This window comes from Eurypyga helias, unplaced genomic scaffold, assembly GCF_000690775.1.
Source record: "Eurypyga helias isolate BGI_N326 unplaced genomic scaffold, ASM69077v1 scaffold4038, whole genome shotgun sequence".
Classification (NCBI taxonomy): domain Eukaryota; kingdom Metazoa; phylum Chordata; class Aves; order Eurypygiformes; family Eurypygidae; genus Eurypyga; species Eurypyga helias.
Window position 1 is genome coordinate 11,831 of NW_010266145.1, and position 17,517 is coordinate 29,347.

The 17,517-nt window shown below is 39.5% G+C and overlaps 1 protein-coding gene across 1 annotated transcript; it reads right to left on the reverse strand.

Annotated features, from left to right (window-relative positions):
• Positions 1 to 2,582: 2,582 nt before the first annotated feature.
• On the reverse strand, positions 2,583 to 16,983 carry CASP7 (caspase 7, apoptosis-related cysteine peptidase). Its single transcript, XM_010156959.1, has 6 exons — positions 16,949 to 16,983; positions 6,861 to 7,009; positions 5,871 to 5,999; positions 5,187 to 5,362; positions 3,536 to 3,674; positions 2,583 to 2,927 (listed from the first exon to the last, which is right to left on the reverse strand). Exons 1-6 carry the CDS (start codon positions 16,981 to 16,983, stop codon positions 2,704 to 2,706), a joined length of 852 nt encoding a protein of 283 aa, XP_010155261.1. The 3' UTR covers positions 2,583 to 2,703.
• Positions 16,984 to 17,517: the final 534 nt, after the last annotated feature.

Here is a 17,517-nt window from a genome sequence, read left to right on the forward strand (position 1 = left end):
CTCTCTTTCACTACCCCTCTACGTTATCTTTCCAAGTGGCATTCCTCTCTGGTGGTGTCTCCAGGTATTATGCTATCTCTGTGGATTTCGTACACTTGAACTAGCTCGAAGGTTGGTTACGATTCAGCCACAACGTCTTCCTTCTGGAATCAGTCAGCAGGCAGAACTGCTGTGCTCCTTTGTGCCACAGTATCATTTTATTCGTGGGAACCGTTGTCTACCAGGATGAGACACTGTTAAGCTGCCCTGAAGAGCTTCAAATAACATTACTACTTTGCCTTTTTTTGTAGATGGGCAGCTGACATTTCACCTATTAGTTGGAAATTCCCAAGACGTCCTTATTTAGTGTCCCTCATGGCAAACGTACAGCAAAACCTCATAAAGGCCCGCTCTGTCCACCTTTTTTTTTCTTGTAGATACTAGGTTCCACAGGGCAAGTAGCTTTTCCTACTCACAGAGGACACCCACTGATATTAACTCCTCTGATCCTGTCTCCGCAATCCCTTGTAGGCTGGACCAGGGCCTATTTCTAGTAATTTCTATACTTTCCCAACGCTTCTAAGCTAAGATAAATTTGCTATAGCTTTTTAAAAATAAAGTATCATTCTCAAAGACCCTTTAAGAAAAAAACACTCACTACACAAGACAAAACGTGCTCCTTACCTGGTGTGCTGTTGCATCCCTTGGCATTATTTAAAAGAAAACTTAAGATTACCTGTTTCAGAGCCCCTGCTTGCTCCTTAATTGTTCCCAAAGCTCTCTGGCTTCAGAGCTACAATATCTGAGTAAAAGGATAGTTTTGGAGACAGGGGAATATTGTTAACAGAAGTTTAAAAACAGGCTAAACCTTAAGCAAGCAAACGCTAATAAACTATAAAGACATGAAAGAGCTTCCAAAAAAGTCATGAATATTAAAATGTTGCCTGGACACATTGCTCACGATAGAACAGGAACACCTCTAATGCCAGAAAATGGTTTAAGATGGAGCTATTTGCCAGAAGTAACAGGAGGAACATTTTCATATGAACTTCTAGGCCACTGTATATTTTACTGTATAATGACATTTTATGCACAGGGCAAGATTACTGCTGGCAGATCAGGAAATTCCCATCAAAATATTTGCAATCCTTTCGGTTTACTCCGAGAGGATGTGGCCTGCCCAACACAAGTCACCCAATGCCAGCTTACTTCTCTAAACTGCTTTTCAGCTCACACTATAAACCTCATCTTGAAAAGATGCCGAAGACCATCCGCATTCGTGGCTGAGAAAGGTTTAGGGATGTATTTTGGTTGGGTTTCATGTCATCAGATTGAGTGACAAACATGCAGATATTCATAGGAAATTAAAAAAAAGGAAAGTCTTTATTGATTTCATGCTCATGACATCAATAAAACAATCATTTATTTAATTCAAACAGTTGTAAATTTGACTTATTAAAATAAAAATATATACCTCACTATGTCACAGTATTTGTAAGAAAATAATATACTTTAATAGTATGCACTTATTTTTCTAGAAGATTTCAAAAGAGTATAGAGTACATTAACTGGGAAAAGGGTGAACAACTAATAATTTATCAGTTTAACCAATCATTAAACTTACTTTTTTGAGCTAGCTACCAACTTTAAAAAGAATATAAAAAGTAAGAATATGAACAGCACTGATGTAACTCCAAAATACAAAATCAAGACCATACAGTAACTAAAAAGGCACTTCTGGTTTCTGATTCAAGTAAGTATCTCCAGTCTTGGCAAAATTCCTCACAAACAGGTGTATCTAAACAGACATTCGATACTGGAACATATAATTCTATCATTTCAACATTCAACTTTTAACATTTTATAACAAAGCCTTGGGATCAACTTTCTGTTGGTTCAGAACTTCTGCATCAATGAGCAGACATTTTTAGTTCTGCAAGCAGAAAAACTGCAATACCACTATTTCAGGCCATTCTAAAAGTTGCTGTTTGCAAGGTGAAAACCTGTACAATGGCACTTCAATAAGGGATCATCCAATTACACTTTGCCAATCTTTTACAAATATTTTAGCTTTGATTTTTCTGTCACATTTCCATGCTATTCATGTAAATCATATACAAATACTGATTTTTTTTTGTTTATCCATCTTATGCTAGAGTGATAAGTAAATTGACTTCCAGATTAAGCACAGGACAACCATTTGACTTCCTTAATAATGTTCATAAAAGGAAATTAATAAATTAGACTAAGAAACACCCTTTTAAATAGCTACAAACTGTTTCATCACTGGACATACCCATAATATGATGATCTTTGGAAATTTCCAAGGAAGTTATGGTTCCATGAGCTAGCAGTGAAAAAAAAGATGGAGTCTCAGGATTTAATTTTTTTCGTTCTTAATTTACAATCTGTTTTCTGGAATAAACCTTTATGGGTCAGGTAGCAGACTCTCAGAACATCTTCAGTAGCCATAAATCATGACAGTCACACTAAGGGAAATCAAAATAGAGTAATTAACATTAGCCCTCAGGCTGGCCCACTGCATTTATTTCTTCTTTAAAATCGTGCATATTGTCCATCCATCAGATACCCCAGCTTATACAATATAAAAATCTAGTGTAATTACATTTCTGTTATTAAAAATGTGCTACTCCAGTCTGTAATCAAATCTCCACCCAAAACCATATCCCGACCTTTCATCACTGGCTGCTGTAAAATACACTTTCAGAAGTAAAGTTCCTTAGTGAGCATAGAGACCACGCAGGGAATCTGCTTCTTCTCACTGAAGCGCGGATCGTCAGACTGCGACTCAAAATTTGTGGCAACCACGTAGTTGACCCGTGTGAGGATCTGCATGATCTCAAGTTGTTTTCCGTGCTCATTTAGCACAGAGCACAGAGACTGCACAAACCAGGAGCCTCTTCCAGGATTCCTCCAGGAGTAATAACCTTACAGGAAAGACAGATAAGAAAACACATGGGGTTATTTTTCCTCTTTTTCGTATTCTTTCATGCTGAAGAATGGAATGGCAGAGAGATATGCACTGATTTGTGCGAAAGATTCTGGGCCAAGAGTAACAACGCACACACAGAGGAAGTTTAATTCTAATCAATTGTGTCACATATCCAACTCCACTGGAGAACAATGGGTGTTAACTCTCCTAACCTCACACTACTGAAGTACTGCGTTGGTTTTAGCTGGGATAGACTTAATTTTACTCACAGTAGCCAGTATGAGGCTATGGTTTGGTTGTGCTGAGAAGAATATTGATGGCACGCTATTGTTTTCAGTTGTTGCCTAGCAATGTTTATATCAACTCACGGACTTTTTCAGTTTCTGGTACCGCACCTGGGTCCCCAGCTGCTTCTCTGCATGAATCTGGGAGGGGACACAGCCAGGAGAGATGACCCAAACTGATCAAAGGGACATTTCATGCCATCAAACGTCATGCTCAGTATATAAGTTGGGGGTGAGATGGGGGTCAGTCTACAATCAAGTCAATACGTGTGATAATTTTTTTAAACTTCTATCCCCACCCTGACCCCCTTTTCCTTACCTGGCACTGTGGAATATGCAAACAGAAAATCTGCTTCTACTGGGATTTTGTATCTTGGATTGGCATCTGTTTCTAGCGTGTCATTTGCAGGTCCAGAGTCAGTCTGTATGCCTTCATCAAATTCAGAGCCTCTGCATGCCTGAAAGCAGGGAAGACAAAGAGAACTTGTCCAAGAAGGAGAGAAAAGGTTTTGTAAGCATTCACTAACATTTTATAATGAATACCGTTTTAAGCAGTGCTTTTCATGTATTAGAAGCAGAAATGCAGTTCTGGGGAACATCTAATTGTTCAGTGATAAAGTTCCTAGCTTACCCATTTTAAAATATGTACGTCCTGTACAGTAAGAGGAGGTAATGGTGTCACAGGCTGTGGGTCTCCGTGGATGTCAAACTGCCAAGTCAGCATTAGCTTATTCTACCCATGATTAATTTTACTAGTCTAGCGTCATCCTCAGCACTCAATTATTACATAATGTCTTGTGCAGTGTGAGTTCTGGACATTTTCTTTACAGCAGACTACACACTGTCTTTGGTTCCTGACATGCACTGCTATAGCACCGCATTTCACAAAATAACAAAATCACATGCCAAGATCATCTGGTCCAATCCCCCATCTCAAGCAGGGACAGCTACAGCAGGTGTCCAGGACTATGTCCAGTTGAGGTTGGAATATTTCCACAGATGGAGACTCCACAACCTGGGCAACCCGTTCCAGTGTTGAAGCACCCATTCAAGTATACTGCATTCTTAACATTCTCAATTTCTCTCTTTTTTTCTTAATTTCATCTTAATCATGTGGTTTAGCTAAAGGGCACACTGGGACCACAGTTCAGGATGGCAGGTTTCAACTCCTGATCAGTAGCTTTGACTGACAGCTCCTGCAAAATATAGCAGTCTATGGGCTTATATAACACGAGTTGGTTGCCTTTATTAAGATAATTTTAAAGGCAACAAAGTACCCATTCCAAAGTTTTAATTATAAGAAACATCTCTTTAATAGTATGAAGAGTCTAAAATAGACACCGTTTTAACTTTGAGGTTGAGGATTAGTTTATGGAACAGCCTAGGGAAAACCACATCTGCTGCATCTCCCACACATTCATAACACTATGATCATAAAGAGAATTCAGACTCATGGTATGTCAGTTAAAATTGCTTGAAACAGCTGTCTTTAAAAGCTTAAGTAATATACAATTAATTATATGCTAATGCAATATAAACGTTTAGGCTACTGAGGGACAGAAAAAGTATTTCTTTTAGCAGAATGCAGTAGTTTGTAGAGACAGCCCTTACTCAAAGCGACCTGGACAGTATGACTTCTATTGATAATCACATACTGTCCTCAGCTGTCTGCACAAGAGGGAGATAATCTTTCTGTTTTGAATTCATATATTACCAACCACAAAGAGAAACCATCTACAAAATTACAATGAGAGTATGTTCTTTACATCTGTGAATCTTGTATATAAATTATCTTTTAAAACCAAACAATACGAGTCACCCATAGTCAACTTCTCCGGACACATTTTTTCACAAAGCCACCAGCAAAATTCAGTAAATTAACCTACAGGGCTCTTCTAGAGCAGACAACCAACATAACATGTTTTCCCCACTGCAGCAGTAGGATGCTGTATTTACCTTAGGGCTATTACCTGAATGAAAAATAATTTGGGTTTGCCTATGAGGCTTTTACACTTGTCTCCTCTGAACAGCGCAGTCAAACTCTTGATAGCCATGGGTCCATCAGTGCCATAGATGAGGCCTTCTTCCCCGTGGCTTAGAAGGATACAGGCAAAACAAGCAGCATCACTGTGATTCTCCTCCGCAGCTACAAATCAAACACTACTTAGACAAAAGGAATCTGCATTTTAAATGAAAACTATATTTAGCAAACATGTTTTTCTGGGATTAGATATACATTGGGCCTCTACTGGAAGGCATGAGAAGGAGTGGAGAAAAGTGACACAACCCACTTGTTAGTAATGTGATGAGTACCTGGAATACATGAACGCATCCTTCACTCGACTCCGAATCTAGCCCACTGTAGTCAACAGGCAGGAGTCTATCTAATACGACAAGGCTCTTCAGCTAATACACAGGACAGGCCCTTTGCCTAAGATGACAAGAAAACTGTGTATTTCTGTACTGACGCTGAAGGAAGAGGTGGGGAATTAAACCTAACCCATTCAGAAACCGAATTCTTCTATACAGAAAATTGCATGTAGTGGGGCCTAAGCAATCTGTTCTAATTTGACCTGCTTAGAGCAGGGGGTAGATTTGGTGACTTCCACAGGTCTTTTTGCACTCTAAATTATGCTATGATTCTAAATTTTTACCTTGCTTCAGTAATTTTTCCATATCATCACGGCTTCGGTCATTGTATGTGTAAACCTCAAAACCTAAATTTCTGAAACTCTTAGCTAGATCTCCAGCATCTTTATCAGTGCCATTGCGTGTACCCATTCCTGTCAGAAAACAAAGAATACGGTTGATTGCACATTACACAATTCAAAATAATTCACGTGTTCAAAGGTAAATTTTTATGTTTATAATTAACAAACCCTAAAAAATGTCATGGTGACATGTTTTTAAAACAATTCTCTAACAGCTTTCTCAGCTTTGAGAACAAATTGTGAGATTTGTTTTAATGCAAAATAACGCAAGGTTCAATGTTAACACGTATCTTATCCTGAAAAATGCTGGCATGCCTCCAGCCCCTTGCAACATAGGACTTTTACAGATGATTGTATCTTCTTTTGGTCATGCAGTGTAACATATGCATAAAGCACCCCAAGGAAAAACTGTTGAGAAGAGTCCCTATGATACCCACATAAAAGAAACTGATGTAAATTCTTTGGAGTAAACCCTTCATTTAGTTTGTTTGGCAAGTGTATAGGAAAGGACCTATAATCCATCTGCTCTGAAACCATATATGGTCTGAAAAGTTAAATGCAGGAGTGTGAACAGAGCACAGTTACAGCTACTAGCTTTTGTAGTTCATAGCTGTTACAGAAGTTATAACATGGGCTGCAGATGCCAAAGTTCAAATTTTAACACCACAGCTTTAAACCCTGGGGCAAAGGTTTAGTTTGAAGTTGGTAGAGCCAGGTGACATGCTCTTTGAAAGATATACTGCAAAGAAGCTGCAAAAAGCTGCTCTAATATAAGTATTAAAGAACAGGAATAAATTGTAGGAACAGCTCCCTCTCAAAAAAGATAAATATATTCATTAAAATTCCATGTCCTAAAAATATAATGCTTATTGATTAATGAAAGTATAAACATTTTAAAGTCTGTAACAAATATTATCAAAGTAAGAACATTACCTGTTTTGTCTTCAAAATTTTTGTTGTTTATAATAATACATTTGCCAACTTTCTTGTAGTCCATATTATACTGGAATGTGGGTGTAACAATTCGGTACTGATTACTGAGAGAGGACTTTGGCTGTTCTTCTTCCCCATTCTTCTTTTTTCTAGGTGAACCCAAAGATATTATTGTTAGTGGCCAGTCACATGCAGTGTGCCTATTTATCTTAATTCAGACCATTCTGGCAGCCCTACCCAATGTTTTTCTTCTGGAATGTTTGTTTTCTTCCTTCATATTTCAGATTGAACCATAAAGATCTTGTGATTTCCATGAAGTGATTGTTGTATGTGATTGGATTCTGATGATGGTGAAATGACTCGAGAGTGAACTGCAGCCAATGCAGGTCCTGACCCACAGATAAAACAAACGGCCTACACGTGAAGTCAGGCTGGCAGTAACCTCTCACAAACTATGATTCTATGGACATATTTTACTTTTACTGTAAATAATTCATGGAAGGACAGACAGATCTCCCTTAAAAACCATTCCAAGCACAGGAAGATCCACAGTTCACCCAATCGTGTGATAGGATTTATTTACTGAATCACCATCATCCCTAAATTCTCTGGAGATTAAGATCAAGGTGGGTAGTTTCTACTGACAGAGGTTATAGATGTAGACAGGTCATGCCTTAATTTGGTCTGCCAAACAGAAGTCTGAACCTATGCAAAAAACGAAAGCACATTTTAGTGTAACCATCAATATCTGAACCTCATTTCAAATAAAACACAAACCAAACCAAGACAGAACAAGCTATAAATGTTCTCTTAATATGACCGTGTATTGACCTTTCTGCTACATGCAGGGGTCTTAGACTGGATTAGAAAGAAATGCAAAGGGACAGCCCAGACATTACTAACTTGGACTTTTTGGTCCAAGCAGGTGTTTTCAGATGTTAGTAAGATCTCCTCAGGCAGAACTGAAGCCAGAGAGCGCCGACAAAGGGTCTGATTCAACCTCAGAACTATAAACAAGCCCAGTTAGAAACAAGGCTCAGGAAAGGGTGGAAGAATTTATCAGCACCTCTTACTTACTTGGTCCAGCATCCTGCTTCCACTAGTATTTATTGCTGATGTCTGAGAGGAAAACACAGCCTGCTTTCACACCACAAATAACTGTATAATACAGATAGTTTTTAACAAAATTAGATTTTCCTATAATCTCGATTAATTTAAGTAGTTTCACTATTCTCACTCTGACATCTTTCTAAAGAATTACTCAGCTATTTTCTTCAATAATAGCCTGTAGTCATGAGACTGCTGTGAAATGATTAAATGTTAGGTAATCTTTCTTCCCTTCCTGATTTAACAATTGTTGTCTTTTAGCTTTAAGTGTCCTCTTTTTCATTACTAATGGACAAGACTAATTGGAAACTATAACAAACCTTCTCTAGATGATTCATCATGTTTAAATGCTACTGCAATTCAATTTTAAAACAGCTTCTTTTTATCTTTGAGTGGCCTCATGTCCTGTTATAAAGGGCCAAATTAAATAGCTGCAGCTGGCAGGCTTTCTCTGGACTCTTTTTACATGTGACCATCCTAATACCATCTCCTCTCATACTTTTCTCAGCGACTACAAAACAAGATACTGAATCATATCAACTTGAGGACTTTGATACTCTGGAAGTACAGTTTTTCTAGCAAATCACTGGTATTGGTATTCTCCTTGCATACTGCTTCTTGAGGGCTCTGGGAGCAATAATTAAATATGCTTTGCCTCAAGAAAAGATTTTAACCATTTTAAAGAATTATCCCTAGCTGTGTGATGTTAATATTACATTTGACTTTCAAAGAGAACTTGGATTCTTATTTTAGCCTAAAATTCCCCCTGGTCCCACATCACTAGACAGCTCTCTGGCACAGAGAGAAAAAGATATTTCAAAACAACAAATAACCACTCGGGTTGATGAAGAGGCTAATTTCCTCAGTCCATACTGGATTCCAGTTTCTACAGATTTATCTGCCTGGCTTCACTGACTTCCTGAAAAAGCTGTATGACTAACAGTGGCTGTTAGACACAATAGGATACTTTCAAGGGCCTTGTACACAAATTTCTGTATATGTCCAACGCATGAACAGTTGTGAACACTTGGGACAGATCCAAATGAGCATTAAAGGATCGTGTTTGCACTGTGTGCTCTCCTAAATTGCTGGAGGTGATCTAATTCTAGTCCAGAAATCACGCAGCCATGTTCTCCCACAAAAAGCCTCACTGAAATGATAATGTAGCCACACAACTTCTCGGAAACGACTTCACTTCCGAGTTCAGTAGTTTGAAGTCATTCATGCAGAAATACTTGGGAGTTTAAAGGATGTAATACTACTACTGCTGGCATTCCCAGAAGTATGCGAGAAACTCTGTGTCGGTCAATGTCAAAGGTCACCGACAAGCCTCATCAGCACGGTAGCACACACAACTATTATTTCCCCATTCTTTTAAAGGCGTTAGTATGGTTTTGTTCTAACAATTCCTTCTAAGCTGAGCAGGCTAACGAGATACTAAGCAACCACAGCATGCTTTGTAGGGTTATGCCTATCATTTCTTTACTGGAAGACAACAAAAAGTGCCAGAAATCTTTTGGTATCTGTCCAAACTGAATGAATAAGGAAGCAAAGGTTGTGGAGTATACATACCCTGGACCTGCAGTCCAGAGAGAAGTTGTTTTTTGAAGATTCTGTTTCCTGTGTCAACATAGCGCAATACGGGAATTGCCCGCCTAAACACACAGTTTAAGGTCCAATTGTTCAGGTTCAACAAGCTAAATCAGACCTTGTAATAATGACTAATTAATAAATAGTAGCAATCAGTCCTTAAGGGAAAAGCCCCGTCAGTGACAGGCTGGCTTATGACTGAAAGCCTGAAGCTTTCCAGCTGAACTTTTATTTTCTAAGCCTTGAACTGGACACGTTAATTTAAACGTTTACGGCGGTTGTTCTTACTAAGCTTTCTAATCACTGCATTTTCCAAAAGGGTTTCCACAGTTTATTATGTGCTGTTATAAAATGTTTCAGCCCTCAGTTCTATTTCATTCTGCTTCTGACATCCAGTGTCTTTAATTTCCCTCTTTAGGGATTCAAAGTTGCCCAGATTAAATAGAAACTTGAATTTTATAACTACTTACTATTTCTTCAGCTTTTAATTACAACTGTGCCATAACTCCTCACTCCGCTACTAGTCACAGACCCTTCCCTTAGATAGAAATATTCTTCCTATCAGTGCTCTCACATACTTCGTGTTCTCTCCCTCCAGTCAAGAGTTCAGCAAAACTCAAACTCCACTCTGGCACCCTCATATAGCTTGCACAGTTTCACCCTTATTGTGTCTCTAAATCCAGACCTTAGTATGTCTGGTAACATGATTTCATCAAGTCTAGAGGCAACTGGTATTAACCCTGAGAAAATACTTATTATCAATTTCTCACTTTTTGAATATAAAATTAAAGTTACCCATACCATTCATCCTTTTGCTATTGAACTTTTAAATAGTAAAGGCCGAGTTTCTTACCACCATGAGTGGCTAAAATTCTATCGAAGTCAAAGGAGATACATCTCTTGCATCAGTAAATGAACTTGATGGTCGAAAGGACTGCTACTTATCACAACAAACTTTCTGTTACACTTCGCGTAAATTACGATTTCAGTATGTATGGATATCAAGATTTAAGGATAAAAATATCACTGTTAACATTTAACTATACCTAAAGATTATTTTCAATAAAATTGTATGAAAGCAGTGTCTGTTAGCAGCTGAGATTTCCTCTTCTTTGGCTTCCTTACTACTGTTATCTCCCTGCACATTCTTTTCTACTGCATATTAATATGACATACCAAAATACTAAGACTCCACGTGCAGGAGAACAGCTTCCCTGAGTGTTGCCGTCTCTCATTGTCTCTCCCAGCTGCTACAACCAAGCTCTTGGGCCCAGGTCTGCCAGCACTCCTGAGTAACAAGTTTCAGTGAGAACCAGCTTCTTAACTTCAAGTGTAGCGTAATATATTTCCATGAGGAGGGTCTTCACTTTCCATCACATTACATAATTCATGTCAGCCACGTAGTCTGGTATTGCCTACCTTTGTGCAAGGTGTAAAGGCCAGTGACTGTAAAAAAACCTGCTCTATGAAAGCTGGTCTGCTGTAACTATGTGGACTCCCCTTGGAACAGTACCAGCATAATGCAGGAAAAGGCTCTCAAGAGAAGAGTGGATGAAAGGGAAACATGAAGAAGAAAAGCGCAATCTCTAGGGCAGAAACTGTTACATCAATCCATTTACTAAACCTCAGCATTAACAGTGATTAAAAAGAGGATGATAGTAACTGACAGACACAGACCTCTTCTGAAAACATGAGCTGTTTGGCCTTAAAAGCAATGTGACACTTTTAGCATGCAGAAGAAACGGCTCTCCCTGGAAAAGAACAGTCCCTTAAACAGCCGTACAGGCAGAGGATTAGATGAATAAAACATCACTTCCCAGTCACAGGATGGGAGGAGTTTCCTGTTTGTTTGGTTTTGGGTTTTTTTTTTTTTGTGTGTGTGTGTGTTTTGCCCCGTTTGTTTGCTTTTCTAAGAGGAAATGAATGTGTTAACTCACATGAATTCTAAAAACAATATTACAGAGGGATATCTGGACTTTGAAAACAGCTATAGTCCCTTTCTCTCCCAGGAAAGTTAGGGACTTTTGTTGCTGTACTGAAAAATGTAAGCAGATTTAAAAAGAAAAAAATCTACAATTATAGTATTCAATTTAAGGAAGTTGGCATTCAGAGATGAGTGGAAAAGGCTAAACTGATTAGATTAATTTCTATTCAAAGTGCACACACAAAAGAAATGAACAAGAGAACTCTGTCTTACTCTTGCTCTATGAAGTTCAGTACATCTGGGCTTTACTTGATAAAGAATATCACAGAACATTGTGATAGGTTTTAGTCTGGTATGTTTTTTTAATACAATGTGTAATTTCTGAATGACTAATAACATGTTTCTGTTAAAAAGAAAATTTGCCTTAAAAAAACAATCTCAGTGTCCCTTCTGGAGTCCCCATGCTTTCTGGCATTGGAGAGCAGTTTTATTCTAGTTTCTGTCACATTATCAGCTTTTATGTTGAGTCCAGGCAAGAAGATCACAGCAGTAGTACAGCAATAAAGTCCACAGTACCAATCTTCTCGGGTCATCCACCAACATCCACTGGAATTTTCATACACATAATGCAGTGGGATGCAAGGTATCTTAAAACTGTAAGGTATCTTAATTCTGTTACAAATAACTGAGATGTTTCCCCTGTGATTATCACATTTGGGGCCTTTAAAGGCTTCATTTGAAGTTTGACCCCCACTGAGCTACAATACTGTGGAGTAAGCGTATGGGACAATACACGAGTTTTAAGACCCCTGAAGAAACGTACGTAGCCTGCATTGCTCATTTAATTTTATGCAGTTTGTGTGGCTCTGTGCTGCCCTTTCTTTCTAAAAACCCCACTCCTTCCATTATTGCATGCACAGTATAAGTGATGTTTGTGATTACTGCTCATTACAAGTGCTATGTTTGCTCTCCTAGGGAAAAATTCTGGATTGGATTTATTTTTTTTTTAAATGGGTAGTTAAAGGATAGACAGGAAACGATGAAAATACAAAGAGGGCTGTGTTTGAATTCACAAAGCACCATCAAGCTATGTGTAGTAAAACTGAGAGTGCTGGAGACCAATTCATAGTTATTCTTCTGAAGGAAGTGAACAGGAAGCAGAATTAATAAATGAAACAAATCAAAGTTCAATATTTTGTTCCATGTTTCTACCTTAGTCTCATTAATTAGTGATCTGTTCATTTGTCAGATGCTTTCTGATGATCATGCATCAATGTCTTACGCCTACATAACCTTCTCTCCAAACTCCCAGCTTTAGTACTTTTATCCAGCTTTAATACCTTTATCCAGTCTAATTTTACCATATTTAGTACACCTCTAATTACTGTACACTCTCTCCTCTTTGATTTTTTTTATTCTTGAAACCTATTGGCAATAACAAGCAAAAGACACTTGTTAAACCTGACTAGAGCTTTTTAGATCTTAAGTTCTTAAAGGCAGACTCTTTGTTCTTTGTCAGATCCGTTTTGGTAAAGTGTCATGCAGATTTAGAGCTGCATGCAAATAATAGATTATCCTGTTGCCTTTTCCCATTAATATTACAACAGGTTGGCAGAGTAGCACCATTTCTGGACAAGAGGAATGTGTTGCTACTTGAATTGCTGTCCTGGTTTCAGCTGGGATAGAGTTAATTTTCTTCCTAATAGGTGGCATAGTGCTGTGTTTTGGATTTAGTATGAGAATAATGCGGATAACACACTGATGTTTTTAGTTGTTGCTAAGTAGTTGTAGTGCTCATACTAAGTCAAGGACTTTTCTGCTTCCCATGCTCTGCCAGTGGGGAGGTATACAAGAAGCTGAGTGGGGGCACAGCCCAGACAGGTGACCCAGACTGGCCAAAAGGATATTCCATACCATATGACATCATGCTCATTCTATAAAACTGCAGTTGTCCAGGGAGTGGGAACTGCTGCTCAGGGGTGGGTTATAGATCACCAGGTGGTGAGCAACTGTTGCCTTGTGCAACTATCTGTATTGTTTTTTATATTCCTTTATCAGTATTATTATTATTTATCATATCATAGAGGAATGCAAATAAACTGATCAGAGAAATAAGCCCTGGCCCAACTCCTCCCAAGGGTTATGGGATGCCAGGGAAGACCACCTTGGCATTATATAAGACTTACTATGGAATGTTTACATCATATCATATTGTAGAATGGTTTGGGCTGGAAGAGACCTTAAAGATCATCTAGTTCCAACCTCCCTGCCATGGGCAGGGACACCTTCCACTAGACCAGGTTGCTCAAGGCCACATCCAGCCTGGCCTTGAACACTCCCAGGGATGGGACATCCACAGCTTCTCTGGGCAACCTGTTACAGTGCCTCACCACCCTCTCTGGGAAGAACTTCCTTTCCTTTGCTTCCAATTAAACTGTTTTAGCTTAAAAACTCACAAGTGGTTTTTTCCATTTCTCTCCCCCACCCCACCTGGGGGAGCACGGTGAGCAAGAGGCTATGTGGTGCTTAGTTGCCAGATGGGGCTAAGCCATGACAGTCCTTTTTGGTGCTCAACATGGGGCACAAAGGGCTTGAGACAATAACAGATCACTTAGAACGTAGTAAGGGATTTCTGTGTTAGCAGTTGAGGGTCATGGTATTAGTTTATTTGATTTGCATCATGCTCCCTGCTGTACATGTTAAAAATTGGTGTTGCCTTTTGCAGGGTGCTGCACTCTGCAATGATTAGTAATGTTTTGCCTGGAAGATTTGTCTTTTAAGATACTGAGTTTGCACTTAACGTGGTATCCGAGCTTTGTACTAACGCCATTACTATAATTTGGGTACCATCTCGTGGAGACAATTAGCAATTATACTTCTTCCTGTGAGAGGTTTTTTTTAATGGAGGAAATACAGAAGGGTACCTTTGCTGCCTTCTACTGCGTTGTTTCTTCCTTCATTACACTAACTTTTCAGCATCCTGAACATCCTTGGGTAGTTAACATACTTCTATTGGTATTTCTTGAGAATACTGTTTTGGTTTTGTCTAAGGTTAGCAAGCAATTTAAAAGTATCACCCAGAGATCTCTGCTGAGGCTGGAAAATTATGACTGGCACGGTGTGTGGAATAGCACTGGTGAATGCCTGGGGCAACGGGCACCTCCAGTGTTTTGGAACTTTACCCCTGAACAAGTGCAGAATCCTGAAAAAATAGTAGAATATTTGGAAGATACATGCCCTGGCAGTTGCAAGGAGACACAAATCATTGCAATGTGCAGGGGCCTGACCCATGCCTACCAAGCCCTGTTCAACAGTACTGAGTACCCTCAAAGGGAAGAGGATCCCATGACAATGTGACAAGCACTGTGGCTACTCCAGCCCCAGCGACGGGCACTGCAGCTGAGCCAGAGAACCAACCCATGCTGGTTATCAGTCACCCCTACATAAAAGAAGAAATCTTGGAAGCAGAAGTCAGCTTGTTCAGTAAGGGCTGAAGAAGCTGCTTCTAAGAAGGAGCAGGAAGAAGAGATGGAGGAGGCAGACTACTCCAAAGCAGGGCCATCATGACAACAGAAGAAGGAAAGAGGTGGAAGAACTCATAAACGAGGCAGTAACAACCCAGTCCCTATCCCTGAGTGAGCTGCAAGATAGGCAAAAAGATTTCAGCCCTCGTCCAGGCCAGTACATCATCACCTCACTGCACCAATGCTGGGATAATGGGGCCAGTAGCCTGGAATTAGAGGGTAAGGAAGCCAAGTAGCATGACCCCTTTCTAGGGAAAGGGGCTTTAACAAAGCAATTGGAAAAGGAAACAGAAGCCTTCTTAGGCGTTGTGGGTTTTGGAGAATGCATATTCCAAATCACAGTCTAACTGTAAGCCCTCTCCATCAAGTGACCTGGAAGAAGAACGATTATAAATGGGGCCCTGAGCAATGACGAGCCTTTGAACGAATTAAACAGGAGATAGTTCACACAGCAGCCTTTGGGCCAGTCCAGTCAGGACAAGATGTTAAAAATGTGCTCCACAGTGCAGAAGAATGGTCCTTCCTGGAGTGTCTGGCAGGAAGAACGAGGGGAGATGAGGTTGACTCCAAAACCCTAAGGGTCAGGGATACACAGGATGCGAGGCCCACTATATGTCAACTGAAAAAGAGATACTGGCAGCATACAAAGGAGTTTGAGCTGCTTTGGCTGTGGTTGGTACTGAAGCACAGCTCCTCCTGGAACCTCGACTGCTGGGCTGGATGTTCAAAAGGAAAATCCTCTCTACACATCATGCAACTGATGCTACCTGGAGTAAATGGGTCACACTGATCACACCTTGAATAGGAAACCCCAATCACCCAGGAATCTTGGAAGTGATCATGGAGTTGCCAGAAGGCAAAGATGTCCTTAAGAAGTCATGAGCTAATCAGCAATTCAGAAAGAAGCCGGAGTCTAAATAGTTACTATGGCCCTGATGCTGAGAATTCTTATGTCCTGGTTGCAGCTGGGATAGAGTTAATTTCCTCCCAGTAGCTGGTATAGTGCTGTGGTTTGGATTTAGCATGAGAATAATGTGGTAACACACAGATGTTTGGGTTGTTGCTAAGTGGTGCTTGTACTAAGTCGAGGACTTTTCAGCTTCCCATGCTCTGCCAGCAATTTTATTTATTACGTACAAATTAAGGAGACGAAGTTCACTAGGACTAAGCCAGCTACACTTGCTAAAAATGTTTTAACACAGACTATTATGTCCAATATTGTCCACATTTTGCAGCAGATAAAAAAAGGGGAAAAAAAGCAACAGGTAGCAGTTTCCTAGTCTTTGTGCACTTAATATTTTAAGTATATTACAGCCTACATGACAACTTTGTGGTGTAAAGCCGGCAGCAGGGAGGAGCAAACCAGAGTAAGTTCTAAACTCTCAACCATCAATTGGTACCTCATCTTCAGCTTCCTAATTAGCTGCATGGTATCTGTTGTGCAGGCCTCACAATATTGTATGCAACATAATAGTCAAATAATACTCAAAAGGCAAATTTTTTACAACTAAACAATATTGCTTGTTGGAAGGGTTTCTGCTCATTTCTAGAAAAACCTGCACGTACATACCTTACATGGGTGTTCTGGAAGTTGAAATCTCGCATGACCATATCCTAGGTAGTATAATGTAGTATAACAGGCAACCACCAATTATATGAAAAAAAAAAAGATGAAGCCTCTCTTATCTCTCATAGGTACTAGAGCAATTAACAGTTATATACATTACTATACGGACTGCTTGGAGAACAACTCAAAATTAAGCAACCCCCCCAAATACTATTTCTCAGAGAACGCTCTGGCTAGAATTAGCAATTGCAAAATGCCAGCAGAGTTATAATTAACTTGATGTAAGCACTGAAATGAAACTCTTATAGGGTATTCGTTCATGAGATTTACAAACAGGTGGCAGAGAAGGAAGGAGATAAATAACTTTCTACAGTACCTTGGCTCATCATCAAATGGTACTCCACACTGCATCTGAAAACACCTTCAGCTTGTCCTCAAGAGCAAGACTAATCTTCTTTGCTGATGCTAGGAGCCCACCATGCTCAGGGTTACATTGGAGAGTGAAACAGGTTGCTCTCTGTGTTCAGGCCCAAAGATTCGCATGTGTCAGCAGTGGGTCACGCTGGACTTTTCTATGGGGCTATTCAAACCCTCATAGCTATCACCCTGCAAGCTGAGGTCATGCAGGCCTGATCAACCTTTGCTGACAAGCGGAAAACACGCTCCCATCGCTCTGATTCTATCACTGTTCCTATGTAAGAGTGTAGGAAAGTAGAGCAGATCTTGAGATGGAGGTGGGACAGCAGACTTCACTTTGTAATACGTCTTAGTTCCTTCTCCGAAAACCTGATCCACCATTACTAAAATAGTTATATAATGAGTATTTCTAAAAAATAATGCAAATTAACATGCATAGTTCACAAAACCTCATTGTATTCTAATTCATACAATTATTTTCTATATATTTACCCTTAAACAGTTTTGGTTTATTATAACTACGGTTTA

Bases quoted from the DNA above. Each gene is read 5' to 3' on its own strand.
- CASP7 (XM_010156959.1), bottom strand. From the start codon at position 16,983: ATGCAGTGTGGAGTACCATTTGATGATGAGCCAAG. The intron at 7,010-16,948 runs GTACTGTAGAAA...GGGTTCACCTAG, and splicing joins CCATTTGATGATGAGCCAAG to AAAAAAGAAGAATGGGGAAG. The intron at 6,000-6,860 runs GTAATGTTCTTA...GTTTTCTGACAG, and splicing joins AAATTTTGAAGACAAAACAG to GAATGGGTACACGCAATGGC.